Source organism: Phyllostomus discolor, chromosome 3 (genome assembly GCF_004126475.2).
Source record: "Phyllostomus discolor isolate MPI-MPIP mPhyDis1 chromosome 3, mPhyDis1.pri.v3, whole genome shotgun sequence".
In the NCBI taxonomy this organism is placed as follows: Eukaryota; Metazoa; Chordata; class Mammalia; order Chiroptera; family Phyllostomidae; genus Phyllostomus; species Phyllostomus discolor.
The window spans coordinates 23126487-23139377 of NC_040905.2; the positions used below are offsets into that span (position 1 = coordinate 23126487).

The 12891-nt window shown below is 45.7% G+C and overlaps 1 protein-coding gene across 3 annotated transcripts in view; it reads left to right on the plus strand.

Moving 5' to 3' along the window:
- The window catches only part of MYO10 (myosin X), a 192998-nt gene that overhangs the window by 82200 nt on the left and 97907 nt on the right, over positions 1-12891 (plus strand). For all 3 annotated transcript variants that reach the window (XM_036020249.1, XM_028530975.2, XM_028530966.2), the window contains exon 3: positions 961-1119. In XM_036020249.1, the coding sequence (XP_035876142.1) occupies positions 1009-1119 (111 nt within the window). In that variant the 5' untranslated portion in view covers positions 961-1008. The remainder of the gene's footprint in view (positions 1-960; positions 1120-12891) is intronic.

Genomic DNA, 12891 nt, shown 5'->3' on the forward strand with positions numbered 1-12891 from the left:
TGGTTAATGCTAAACCAGATCAGGTGTGAGAAAGGAACACTGAGTAGAGTGAGAAACGCATGCAAATTCAGTGATCAGTCTCACCGTATCAGAGTTGCCTCCGGTACATGCCATAGCGTGTATCCGGCCCTTGCCGCAGGAGTTTGGAATTTTGGGGGAGACAGGCTGTCAAGCCAACAAACTGATTTCATTTTAAATCTGAGAGGGAGGGGACTTGTTTTGCCTAAAAGTCACACGAGTGCTATATATCCTGATAGTGACGGGGTAGTGTCCAAGGATATTTTTCAAACATTTCTCTGAAGATGTGTTCTGATCTTTGAACAAATCTGTAGACATGCAGTAGATTTATGTAACCCTTTTAGGGGTGTCCAGCCTTTGGGCATCTCTGGGCCACACATTAAATACACTGCAACGCATAATCACAGAAAAGTGTCATAATGTTTTAAGTAAATTTACAGTTTTGTGTTGGGCCACATTCCTAGCCATCCTGGGCTGCATGTGGCCTGTGGGTCTCAGGTTGGACACCGCTGAAACGGAAGAACGTTTTTATGAAGCTTTGAAATATATGATTCCATGTGAAACATTACGTAGTGAAACCAAATATCTTTCTAAAAGCTTGGTTAGCCAGTTTGTTAACTGATTTATATCAGTTGGAGAAATAGGCAGAGAAACGAACTGTAAATTTATAATTCCTGTGTTTCCCAAAGGATGGGTAGCCCTTGACAACGTCTTTTAAGAACACCTAGCAGCAATTGTCAAAATAATTGCTTCTTTAAAAAGAGATGGGCGGCAAAAAGAACATGGAGACGTTCTCTGCCGTTTATTTTTTTAATTGTCCAATTCATGATCTTGTTGCTGGCATTGTCCTGAGTTAGCATTGTTTGTATTGTGTGTTCGGGAAACTCCTAGAAACTCTGTGTTGCTGATGACTAACCCTTTGGATTTGCTGCCCCCCGTCAGGTGTTCACGTACAAGCAGAGCACAATCACGCACCAGAAGGTGACGGCCATGCAGCCCGGGAGCGACGAGGGCGTGGAGGACATGGCCACCCTGACGGAGCTCCACAGCGGCTCCATCATGCACAACCTGCACCAGCGGTACACGAGGGACCAGATCTACGTGAGTGCCACCTCGCGCCTTTTAGAAACCCCTCAAGTTCGACCGGGTGTTTTGTTTTTTATTTTCGGTTTTGGTTTTTTGGTTTTTGAATTTTCAATTACAGTTGACATCAGTTGATATTCAATATTAAATTAGTTTCATGTGTACGGCATAGTGGTTAGACATTTCTATAACTTAAGAAGTGATCCCACCAAATAAATCTAGTACTATTTTTCACATTATTGTCTCCAAAGAATATTTCCTGCCTTTTGAGAGACTCTAGTTAATGTAAGTAAAACTATGCTTTCAGGTGTTCTGCCAAATTAGAAACGTGGCTCAATAAATCATGTTCTGTGTTTATTGCCTTGATTTTATTAGAGGAATTACTTAAATTGAAGGGTGATTTGACCTCCTCTGGTGAATGTGTTCTGTTTGTAAGTATTCTCATATACAGAGAAGTCACGGGCAACGGCTTGACTTCCTCAGCGAAGGGCTGGGGGAAAGTGTGGATTTGCAAACCACTGTACCTGAGCCTAAGCTTTCTTTCTCATTTTCTTGTTTTTTTTTCTCCTTCCATGGATTTTCTTTTTTTCCCTCTCCCCTGGCTCTGGATCCCACCCAGGGGGATATATGGATTCACAGGAGCCCCCACCTTTCTTACTCTTGGGATCTGTTCTGAATGGAGACACGTCCATAAAAAGCAGACACTCCAATGTCTCAACGTTTATGAAATGTGACTATTTCTATAATATAAAGTAATATTTAAACCTCTTATAATAACCATTTTTACATTAAAGTACATATATTACATTATCTTGTCAACATTGGCCTGCAGATTTTATCCGTTTTTTATCTGTTTGTAGGTCTTTACAGTAAATGGATCAACTGCTTAGTGTTGAAGTTTATTTTTTTTTGTCAAGTTCAAATTCATAGTTTTTTCTTTTTAAATCTTGTAAAACCCTTCATCTTTGAATAATTTTTGCCCTTTCAGAGTTACACTCAGCTGTGCTTTATCTTTGTGATTATGATGAAGAGTGATATCAGCTTGGGCAACAGCCAGTAGGCGCGCACTGAGGATACTCAAGGCACCCTTAGGAGTTGGGGTCCTCCAACTCATCTGCTGTGCCTTAGACCGGGAGGGAAGAGCTGGGAAAAGGAGAATGAGAGATTTGGGGGTTTCAGGCTTAGTTTTAGTCATCTTCTTTTAAAAAAATGTTTATTTCCCTTCTCTTTCCATTGTGAACGTGTCATTTTTCCCAGATTGACCTAATGTTTGCCAAATGTTTTCAAACAGCCCTGTCTAGAGAAATTTCATCATGTTGTAGTCTTCTGACTTGCTGAGTTTGCTTACACTGAGTCTTCAGATTTAAAATGTTTTCCTTATGTTCTTCAGAAAAGGTAATGTTCATATGTGTTTATATAAAAGCGGCTATGTAGTCAGTGTCTTGCATGTGCTGGTGGAACATGGCGTTTCTTCCTCTGCTCCCATCTCAGAGATCTCGTAGGGGACAGGGAATGCCCTCTTACCACCAGTGCTACACAGGCGTCTGGGTCGTCATGAACCATGCCTGTGTTTTCACATTGACTATGCAACAATTCCAGGTAGCTGTTTGCCTACAGAGCCCTTGCCACCCTCGGTCTGTCCGGGAGTTACTTAGTTTGTCTTTCTGGAGCCAAGGCCACTGCCAGGCACCTGGTGGTTGTGCAATAAATGTAAAATGCATGCCATGCATATTACAAATAACCGATTCTAGTTGATAATGAAATGTGACGCTGGAATGAAAAATGTTTTATTGGTGTATGTTTCTTGTAGGTATTTCCGAACTCATGTCTTTACATGCAAGTTCTTACTATACATTTAGTAGTCAAGAAAAAGTCTGCCAATTAGGAGGAGGAAAAAACCCGCCCAATGGATTTAAAAGGCAGCCTTTTAACAGTTATTTTCCTCTTCCATGATGACGACGTTAAACCCGATAGCCAAACTGTTCAGCAAACCCTGTGAATAGGATCTTGTTCTCTTTTTCCTGAAATGAAGGTCTTTTTCCTCTTCTTTGAGGGAAAAACACAGGATTTTTGTCCATGCAGTTCGCAGTTCAACTCAGTTCATTTTGTCCTTACATGCCTTTCTTTTGGGGCTTGGGTAATTGTATTATTATCCATAAAGCAGCCACCACAATTTCTTGATCATCACTGAAGTTGTTGGCCGAGGGTGCCGGTCCCTGTCAGACTGCCCCAGCGAGACAGAACCACCATCTGTCGGAAGAGCACCGCTTCCTGCCTTTTATTCTGGCTCTGAGTGATGCTTGTCTACATGTTTAAAACAGGGAAAATGATGTGACTTGTGACAGGGGTGCTATCTTTGCATTAGCCATTTTGGAGGTTCTAGCGGAGGATCCTTTTCCTGCTCATTGCTGGGGCTGGGAGAGTTCAGCTGTGTGCAGTTGTAGGACTGAGGCTCTTGTTATCCTGCTGGCTGGCAGCCAAGAGCTGCCCCAGCATCTAGAGGCCCCCGCTTCCTTCACCTTCAAAACCAGCAGTGGTAGATCAGCTCTTCTCACGTTTCAAATCTCTCCTTCTTTCTCATCTCTGTCTCTGACTGTGGCCAAGAAAGGCTCTTAGCTTTTAAGGATTCGTGTGATTAGATGGGGCCCGCTATCTCAGAGTTTGCCACTTAGTCACATCTTCAAAGTCCTTTTGCTGCACAGCATCACACCATCACAGGTTCTGGAAGTTCGGTGTGGACACCTGGGGTGGGGGATGTTTTTCTGTCCTCAAAGGTACTCTCCTTTGAGTCATGTGGTTGAAAAGGAACCCCTGTAGGTCCCTTCCCTACTCTGGGTCTTATTTGTTGGCTCTCTGGTTTGAATTTGCAGGTTACACAGCTTACTGATGAGAGGACCCATCTCCAGGTAGAGAAGTCTGTTGTTTTGTGAAATGAAGGACAGTTAGCGTTATTCTCCTGGGGACCACCCTTATCTATCAGATCCCAGTGGAATCATTTCTGTAGCCCCTGGCAGCGTCTGAAAATTGGGGTAGAGAGTGATCGAGGGATAAGGCATTCCACAGACAAATCAGGGTTGAGTCCCCTTTTCTCCACTCATCTCCTCTTGGGCTCTGTATTAATTAATCTTCCGGGGTATTGGTGTTTTAACTTAGGTGTTTTTAAAAGGTCAGGTGTCATAACACCCATCCCTGATAGAGCTCTTTTACAATGAAGTACAAGAGAAAGCTTTAGAACCTTTGTTAACCTTTGTACCTTTCTCCCCGTCTTATCTGATACCACCGAGTCTTTATTTACGAAGCGCCTGCCTCTCACTCTGGCACCCTGTCCTCAGGCATGGATGCCGTGCATGTTGTTACATCAGTGTTTGTAGGTCTGCCTGACTGGCCCGTTGCCAGTCCTGTTCGGCTCTGACACTTGGATGAGAACAGACGCCCTAATGCTTGATACCCTTCCTGGAACTCCAGGTTTCTCATGCTTCAGGCTCCCCTGGTCAGCCTTTCCCATCCTCTAGTGACCTCCCAGATAGAAGCCCGGCTCAGCATTTCAGGTCCTCACCTGGGAGTCCATCCCAAAGTCCCACCTTGAATCCCTTGTCTCTGGGCTTCCTGCCACAGAGGCTCGCCCCTGATATGGTCCACCCCTTGGAGATGGTCTAATGAGGGTCCCAGCCTCCTGGTTCCACCCTGCCCCGTCTCTTCCTACCACTGATGAGACCTGATGAAGACAAGTACTCCCATCTGTAAGTTCCTGAAGACTCGGAGTGGAGGGGCAGGGTATGTTTGTGGTACAAAGAGATAAGAGGTGGGCGAACAGCCTGAGTTGGCCATGAAAAGCCCCGTGGAGCAGGAGACAGTAATGACACTATAAAGAGTTGGTTAGAAGGCAAGGCTAGTGAGTGAGACACCACACATGAAGATGAAGAGAGGAGAGTGAATCTGGTGCAGTGGCCTCACTAAATTGGAAGAAGGTGTTTTGCTTATGGAATCTGGTGTGTGTTGGGGAATTCTGAGCAATGAGATGCATTTAGGCAGGCTGGGGTCAGGGCTCTCCAAAGCAGCGGTTCTTAAGCAGGTGATACTGTCCGTAGGGGATATTTGGCACTGTCTGGGAGCATTTTTGGTTGTCATAGCTAGGGCGGAGAGTGTTCCCAGTGTCTGGTAAGTGGAGGCCAGGGATACCGCTAACTGTCCCACAGTGCACAGGACAGCCCCACAACCAAGACTTACCTTGTCCAAGGTGTCACAAGTGCTGAGGCTAAGAAACCTTGCCTTCCTTAAAACTAGTTTGTGAAGTTTGGGCTCGGTGGTATACAGACTACACTATCTTTGTTAAAGGTTTTGAAGAAAAAATTTCTCTGGGAAAAATTCAGAAGAGTTGATGGGGAAATGACATGAGGTAAGATTAGAGACAGAGTCCGTTGGTTTAGTGAGTGTCGCAATGATTCAGGGGTGAGGAGCTGAGGATTTTAGACCAGAGTACCCATGGTTGTGAGCAAGACAGGAACAGATACGAGGACTGTAGGGGAGGAGGCGAAGGGGAAAGGATTAGCTGTAATGACTACAGCCTTGTCGAGCCCACATGGGCCTGAGAGCATGGCGCCGTCGGTCCCGGCAGCTCCTTGGGGAGAGGACAGTGGGAAAGACGAGTTGGGTTTTGGATGCCTGGTGCACTGTAGTCTCCAGAGCCTGGATTATTTCAAATTGTTATGTACCCAGGACCTAAACACAGTGTCTGCAGGAGCAGATGGGGTTCCTATTGTATGGAAGATGAGCTGCACGTCCAGAAGGGAGGGACAGCCAGACAAGGCCGTTGGGGTGGCTGGTTTTCTGCCGCAGGAGGGAAGAGAAGCCCCTTCTCTGCATTACAGGGTTTGTTACACTCTGGGCCAATTGCACGGAGAAGACTCCTGTCCTGCCTGGAAGGAACGGCTGCAAACCACACCAGGGAGGGAGCCGCAGGGAACTCAGAGCGCGCCTGCAATTATGGGGTTGGAGATGGCTCCAGAGGACGCCGTGCTCTGTTCCACCCAGCCCTTCGGTTAGTTTGTTGGTCTTGTTGAACAAACAGTGCAGAGATCAGAATCACACAAGCCCATTTTAAGACACGGGGGCTGTGTCTAAAGATAAATGCTCATGTCAGCACAAAAGACTCTTCACAGCTAATGTATTTTTAGGTGTTTCAAAAATACTCTCCTTTGGTTAGGTGGTGTTCCGGACTGAATCCGTAAATGTGTTTGATGTTGTTCCTGAATTAACTTTGAAGCCTGCTTCTGTCAAGCCAAATGTGTTAGCATTTTAAAAATGCAGCAGCCCATTAAAGACCTATTGATGGCAGGAGGCAGGTGAACTGAGTTCTCCCGTGGGGGATCGAGGGAGCCTGCCGTGTCGCGGGACTGGACATCCCGTGCCGTGGAGTTCACCGTTTTGGACGTACGCACCTAAATCTGCCTTTCATTTCCTTGGGTCGAGTTTTCCCAAAGTAGACTTTTTTTCCTTCGGTTTGTGTCTGTTCTTTTCCAAAGCCAGTGTCGAGTAGCAGCGTGCCTCTCACGGACTCGGGGACGGCCTGACGTCCGGATGATCAGCGGTCTTGGCATGCGTCTCATACCGGGAACAGCTGAATTCAGTGTGGTTTGTCAGGGTTTTTTTCCACATGAAATCAAGGACTGGTGTTGCCAAAAGATGATTGTAACCATCTGTCTGACTATATGTGTATTTTTAAACTTTGCCAACCATTTATGCTTTTGAGTGGCCACTTCCACATCAGCACATGATGGTGGCAATTACGAACTTTGTTTTTGTGATTTTTTTTTCTTCCCTGCCTGTCTTTGGGGTCATATTTCTTTCAGCAAGGAGGGAATTTTCATCTGAAAGCCACTCAAATTAAATAGAAATGTCACCTCCTAATTTAACAACCTGAGTTATCTGTTGTGACTGAGTTTTCTTTTCAGCAACCTTGAATGCCTACCAGGTTTTTAAAAAATATTTTTAAATGTTTTTAATTGGTCTGTTGGACAGTGATGGCAAATAGTTTGTGTCATGCAGAGGACAGAGCACAAAAACACAGTTAAAATGTGAGTTTATTTGGTGGGTGGATGGTCAGGTCATGGGCTGTCAGTATATCTAAATGGATTCAGCCCTGCCTCTGGGTCAGGATGAATGTTGGGCCCCAAGAATGCAAAATTACTCTTGCTCAAGTTCATAGTTTCTTGGAAGATTGGACAAGTGAAGACACTGCCCCTCTAGCACCTCCCAGTTGATTGGTGAAGACAGACACAGCACACCAATGACGAATAGCGCAGGGTGACGGTGAATGTGATTGAAACTGCTTACTAGGAACACAGAAAGAATGACCCTTGGAAGGAGGATGTGAGGGCAGTGGTCAGAAAGTGATTCTCAGCTGCGGCACACTAGTTGTGCTGAGTTTTGAAGTATTAATTGGAGAATTTGGTCAAGGAAGACAGGGGCTCTTTTCTGGCAAAAGGTGGACATGTGCAGAGACATAATATCGTGTGATGTGATGCAGTTGTCCAACTGTAGGCCATTGAAGACGCAGGAATGAAGGTTGTGTGCAGCTGGCTGGCAAGGTGGTCAGGAGCAGGTGAGGAAGGGCCCTGTGTGTGCAAGTTAGTGACCGTGAATTTATTCGTGAAGGCTGTAGGGGACAACTTTAAACAGGAGTTCTTGGAAAGCTCACTCCGGCTGCGGGGTGATGAGTGAGTGTAGGAGGTATCCGGTCTAGGAGGAGAGGAGGCCAGCAGACCAGATGGGAAATGATGCGGTTCAATTGGAACCGGTCCTGGGAAAGTTTTGAGTTCAGAAGATACTGAGAGGTAAAATCTTAAGTGTTGTTTGAGTTGAGGGGGCAGGTGGGATGATTTCTACAGGATGAGCCCTAGGTCCCTGGACTAATCATTTGGGTAGACCATGGCGCCATTTGTCGTGATGTGACTATGAGAAGAAGCAGGTGTTTGGGGAAATGAGCCCCGTCCATGTTAAGCTTGAGCCAAGGGGCACTGAAGTGAACATGTGTAGTGGGCCATCGAGTATACAGGTCTGGAAATTTAAAACAAGCTGCATTCAAGATAAAGATCCCGGAAGTAATTCGTTGCCACATTTAGCTGAGATGATGGAGAAAGAGGGCAAGAGGAGAATGGTGGGCGGCTAACAACTTCGCTTCTTAACAGGTCCTTCCCTTTGGGAAAGTCTGCCGTGCACGCACGTGAAGCGGTTTCCCTGGTGCATTTCACATGACTTGGTCTGCCTCCAGCCTTTCAGGACCACATGATGAAAAGCAGTTGCGGTTTTATTTTCATTAACAAAAACAGTCATAAATACCTCCGATTTATGTAGCAGTTTCACACAGCAATCATGTGGGATAACAGAGGATGCGTTGTTATTGCTGATCAGAACTCAGGCCCGGAGGGGTTAAGCAGTGGCCGAGGGACCCTCGCTCCAGGCGGAGGGCTGCCAGTCTTCTGACTGGGCCAGGCCTCGCGGTCTCCGGCATCTGGTCCTGTGCTGGAAGGGCGACTCCCCAACGGTAGCTCGGACCACTCCACATCCACGCGCAGCTCTGCGGCTGAGGCCGCTGGTCATTTTTTCTTACTTGTAGTTGATTTTTTTTTCCCCTTTTGGTGGAGGGTTAGAGACTTGGTATTATACCCTTGTGCCTCTTGAAAACCTTGAATTGGTAGATTTTGGATTGAAGAAATGGAGTGAGTTCCTCCCAGCATTTTTAAGCAATATGTGCTCCAGCTGTTCCAGATTATTAAAATGGGCAAGGAAGTGTGTTTTTTGGTGAGTTATATGGAACTTTTCTGACTAGAAAAAAGTTTTATGTGCTTCAAAATAGAATGTCCTTTCTATTTCAGAAGAGCCGTTAAAATGATCAGGCTATTTATTCTTGCGGGACTTGGAACCCAGCACAGGGAAACTGGTACCTGGTCCCACCTTATGCTGGAGAGTTGTGCACGTCCAGCATCTTAACAGGAGGGCGTTATCAGGGCCGCTGTTAGAGCAGTTAAGAATACCTTGTTACAGAGTGATGAATGGTACAGGCATGCACCAAATGTGGTCTCATGGCTCTTAGGGTTTCTTAGTACCTTTTCTCTTTGCTGCCCTTCGTACTTAATTTCAGTTGGGCCCTTCTCACCCCCCTCCATCCCCAGTCACCATTTTTACTTTTTATTACCTGTTGGACTTTCCTTGCTATTCAACACATCTGTTACTTATTTAGTGACAAAAATCATTCAGGTGAAGCGGTGTATTTCACATAGTGGGGAAATAGAAGACGTCTCGGGCAGTATCTCTTTTTGCTGTTGGGCTGACCTCTGAGACTTGGCACAGTGTCCTTTGAAGAAAGCATTGGGGACAATTGCTGTTGTCGCCGTGTTATCTTACACTTGGTTTTAGGGAGGTTCATAAGTAGTCTCTGGTGCGTACAGGAGCCCAAGCAGTAAAAACTCAGTGAGTACGTAAAGACCCCTCAGCGTAGTGAAGCTCCTCCCCTTCTGTCACTGTAATGAGAATGATTGATTAGGATGGGGGTGTGACCCATTACGTTTTTTTGGAGCCTCACAGACGGCCATCTGAATATTCCTGTGGTTGACCCTAAAGGTCGTGAAAGTTGTTGAAGAGTTTTAAGTAGGAGAGTTTCATCTTCAGAAGTTCGTTCATCAGGTGTGGAGCTGGAATTGAGTGCACAGGCTTGTGTGGGAAGTCAGTGAGGAAGGAGGCTTTTATGGACGTCTAGGCAAGTGAGGTCAGGGCGGCGCAGATGGAGGGGAAGGGGATGATTCTAGAGTTGATTGAAAGCGTAGCTTCCAGGACACGGAGACATTGGCCACTGGCGACGAGGCTGGGCAGTCTGGGATGATTGCCCTCCTGCGCACAGGTGGGTGATGAAGGGGGTCACGGAGACCTGCGGTGTGACATACCAGGAACCCCGGGCTCCACGCTTGTTCTCAGTCACTGGCTCTGCGACTGCCAGGCAGTGGTTAGTGTCTTTCACCTGCCCACCCTGCCCACATCCCAAGGTTATATTGGAGCAGGCCAGAGCATGCAACGAAGTTCTTATGAAGGAAGTGTTGTCCTCTGTGCCCACGGTTATGAAATGTCAGGTGAAGTTGTTGTGGAAACATGTAGGGTTACTTGTCCTAGGACAAGGCTTGTGATAAGCCTTTTAGGAAATGGCTTAGGTCATTAGTAAGAAGGTGAAACTAAATCTTGAGCCTTCTTGTTTTAAGAGCCTAATTTACCCTGGTAGTAAATGGAGTTTCTTACAGTAGAGAGGCATTTTTAACTTTAAATGAGGCAAGGTTTCTTGTCATCCGAAAAAAATAAAAAATTGGGTTCTCTGCATACCAGCCAGACACATTTACACATTCTTTCCTTTTTCCTTTCCTTTTTCCTTTCCCCCTTTCCTTTCCTCTCTTTTCTTTAAATGAGAGATTTTAGATTATGGCATTTGGCTCGCGGTCTGGTTGTTTGCTGTCCCTGTTGCTACATGGGAATCCATTTGTTGAAGTTACTGTCAACTGTAACATATATATTTATTATTTGAACTCTGGTGATACTATTTTGTCCCTGAATCCTAAATGCCTTCTGTGCCTCCCTTACTAAAAGGTCTGTCATTTGCCACCAGAGCCTTTTTCTTTCTCAGTTTGGGTTGAAACCTGAAGGTGTATATTCCAAGACTTTGCATGAAGGTTAGGGAACATGATGCATCTTGTTGTTTTTGAATATGTGAACTTGTGTGCCTGGCTTCTTTAATTCAGGATAGTGTTCTCAGGGTCCATCTGCATTGTAGCATGCATCAGGACTTCAATCTTTTCTTGACTGAATGTTCCACTGCATGGACACAGCACATCTTGTTTACGCGTCTGTCTGGTGATTGACATTTGGGTTGATTCCACATTTAGGCGATCATGAATAATGCTGCTCTATCTGTATTAGAGTACCTGTTTTTAATTCTTTGGGGCATATACCTAGAGGAGGAATCATTGGGTCATATGGTAGAATCTCTTTTATGTTTTTAACCTTTTTTGGTTCAATATATTTCCAAAGCACATTACAGACCCCCTTACATTTTAGACCAGTTATATGGAACATACGATACTTTGCTTGACGTTCCTGGCAGTCGCTATGAATATAAATGATTACAAATTGCTGTAATGTGCTGCAGATGCTCTCAGAATGTTTGGACTTTGTGCCGAGTGTTTCCTGCTTTTCTCTTGCTCTGCTGCATTGCCCAGACTTGCCAGTGATTGAGAGAAGGCGCTGGCATCAGGTTGCCTGGGTTCAAAATCTCACCGCCACCCCTTACTCGGTGTGTGACTGTACACGGATTTTTCTCTTTATGCCTCAGTTTCCTCATCAGAAAAACAGGGGCAGTGATGCTTGGACCCTCCCAGGGTTACTGTGAGTGGTAAAGGGGTCAGTCCCTCTGAATTAGTCTGCTAGGGCTGTCCTAACAAAGCATCACTGTCCCGGTAGCTTAACCCACAGAAACTGATTTTCTCACAGTTCTGGAGGCTAGGAGTTCAAGATCAAAGTACCTGGCGGGGTTGATTGCTTCTGAGTGCTCTCCTTCCTTACCTTACAGATGGCCACATTCTTGCTGTGTCCTCCTGTGGGGTTTTTTTTTAATCCTCACCAGAGGACACGCTTATTGATTTTAGAGAAAGTAGAAGGGATTGGGGGTAGGGAATGAGAGAGAGAGAGAGAGAGAGAGAGAGAGAGAGAGAGAGAGAGAGAAACATCATTTGGGTTGCCCCTCATTCATACCCCAACTGGGGACAAGCCTGCGACCCAGGCATGTGCCCTGACTTGGGAATCGAACCCAAGACCTTTTGGTTTGTGGGACAACACTCCACCTCACTGAGCCACACCATCCAGGACCTCATATGGTCTTTATTTGTACACACTAACCCCTGGTGTGTCTCTGTGTATCCAAATCTTTTTCTTATAAGAACAGCGGTCAGATTGGATTAGTGCCCACCCTGATGGTTAACTTAAACGTTTCTTTACAGGCCATATCTCCACATACAGTACAGTCATATTTCCAGGTAGTGGGGCTTTAGGGCTTCAGCACAGGGATTTAGCCCGCAGCACCCCTGAAGCCCGTGGCACAGCGCACGTGTGCCGTGGAAGCTGGCTGGTGGGCGGTGCTGCAGGACGCTGCCTCCCCGCTCCTGACCAGCTTCTTTAGCTGGGTCTGAGCACGGGAACCAGCCAGCCGAGCTTCGCTAGCATTTCTTGCAGAAGTCCAGGTGAATACTCACGTCTGTGTGGAGGAGACATAGGGCATTCCATTTTAATAACTCAGTGTGGCCTCTGTCTTGCTGCTCTGAAGTTGCTGCTTAATTTCTGGCCTGGCTTTTGTTCCAGAAAGGCAAGCTTGTCCATTGAAGTTCCAGGTGAGTGATATAAAACTTCAGGAGGCATTGGAGATTAGTGAATACCTAGCACTTTCAGAATGGTCTTGTTACCTTTTAAATGTTGTGGCTGAATACACATAACATCAAATTTACCAATTTGAATATTTTCAAGTGTGCAGCTCTGTGCATTAAATACGTTTGCATTATAGGGGTGATCACTTTGTAAGTTATACAAATGTCTAATCACAGGGTTGTACATCTGAAACATAATGTACATCAACTGTAATTTAAAAGTAAAAAATAGTTTAAAAATCACATTGGCAATGTTATGCACCCATAACCACTGTCTCCGGGAGGTTCTCACCATCCCAAACAGAAGCTCTGTTCCCATTAAACAGTAGCTCTCCCC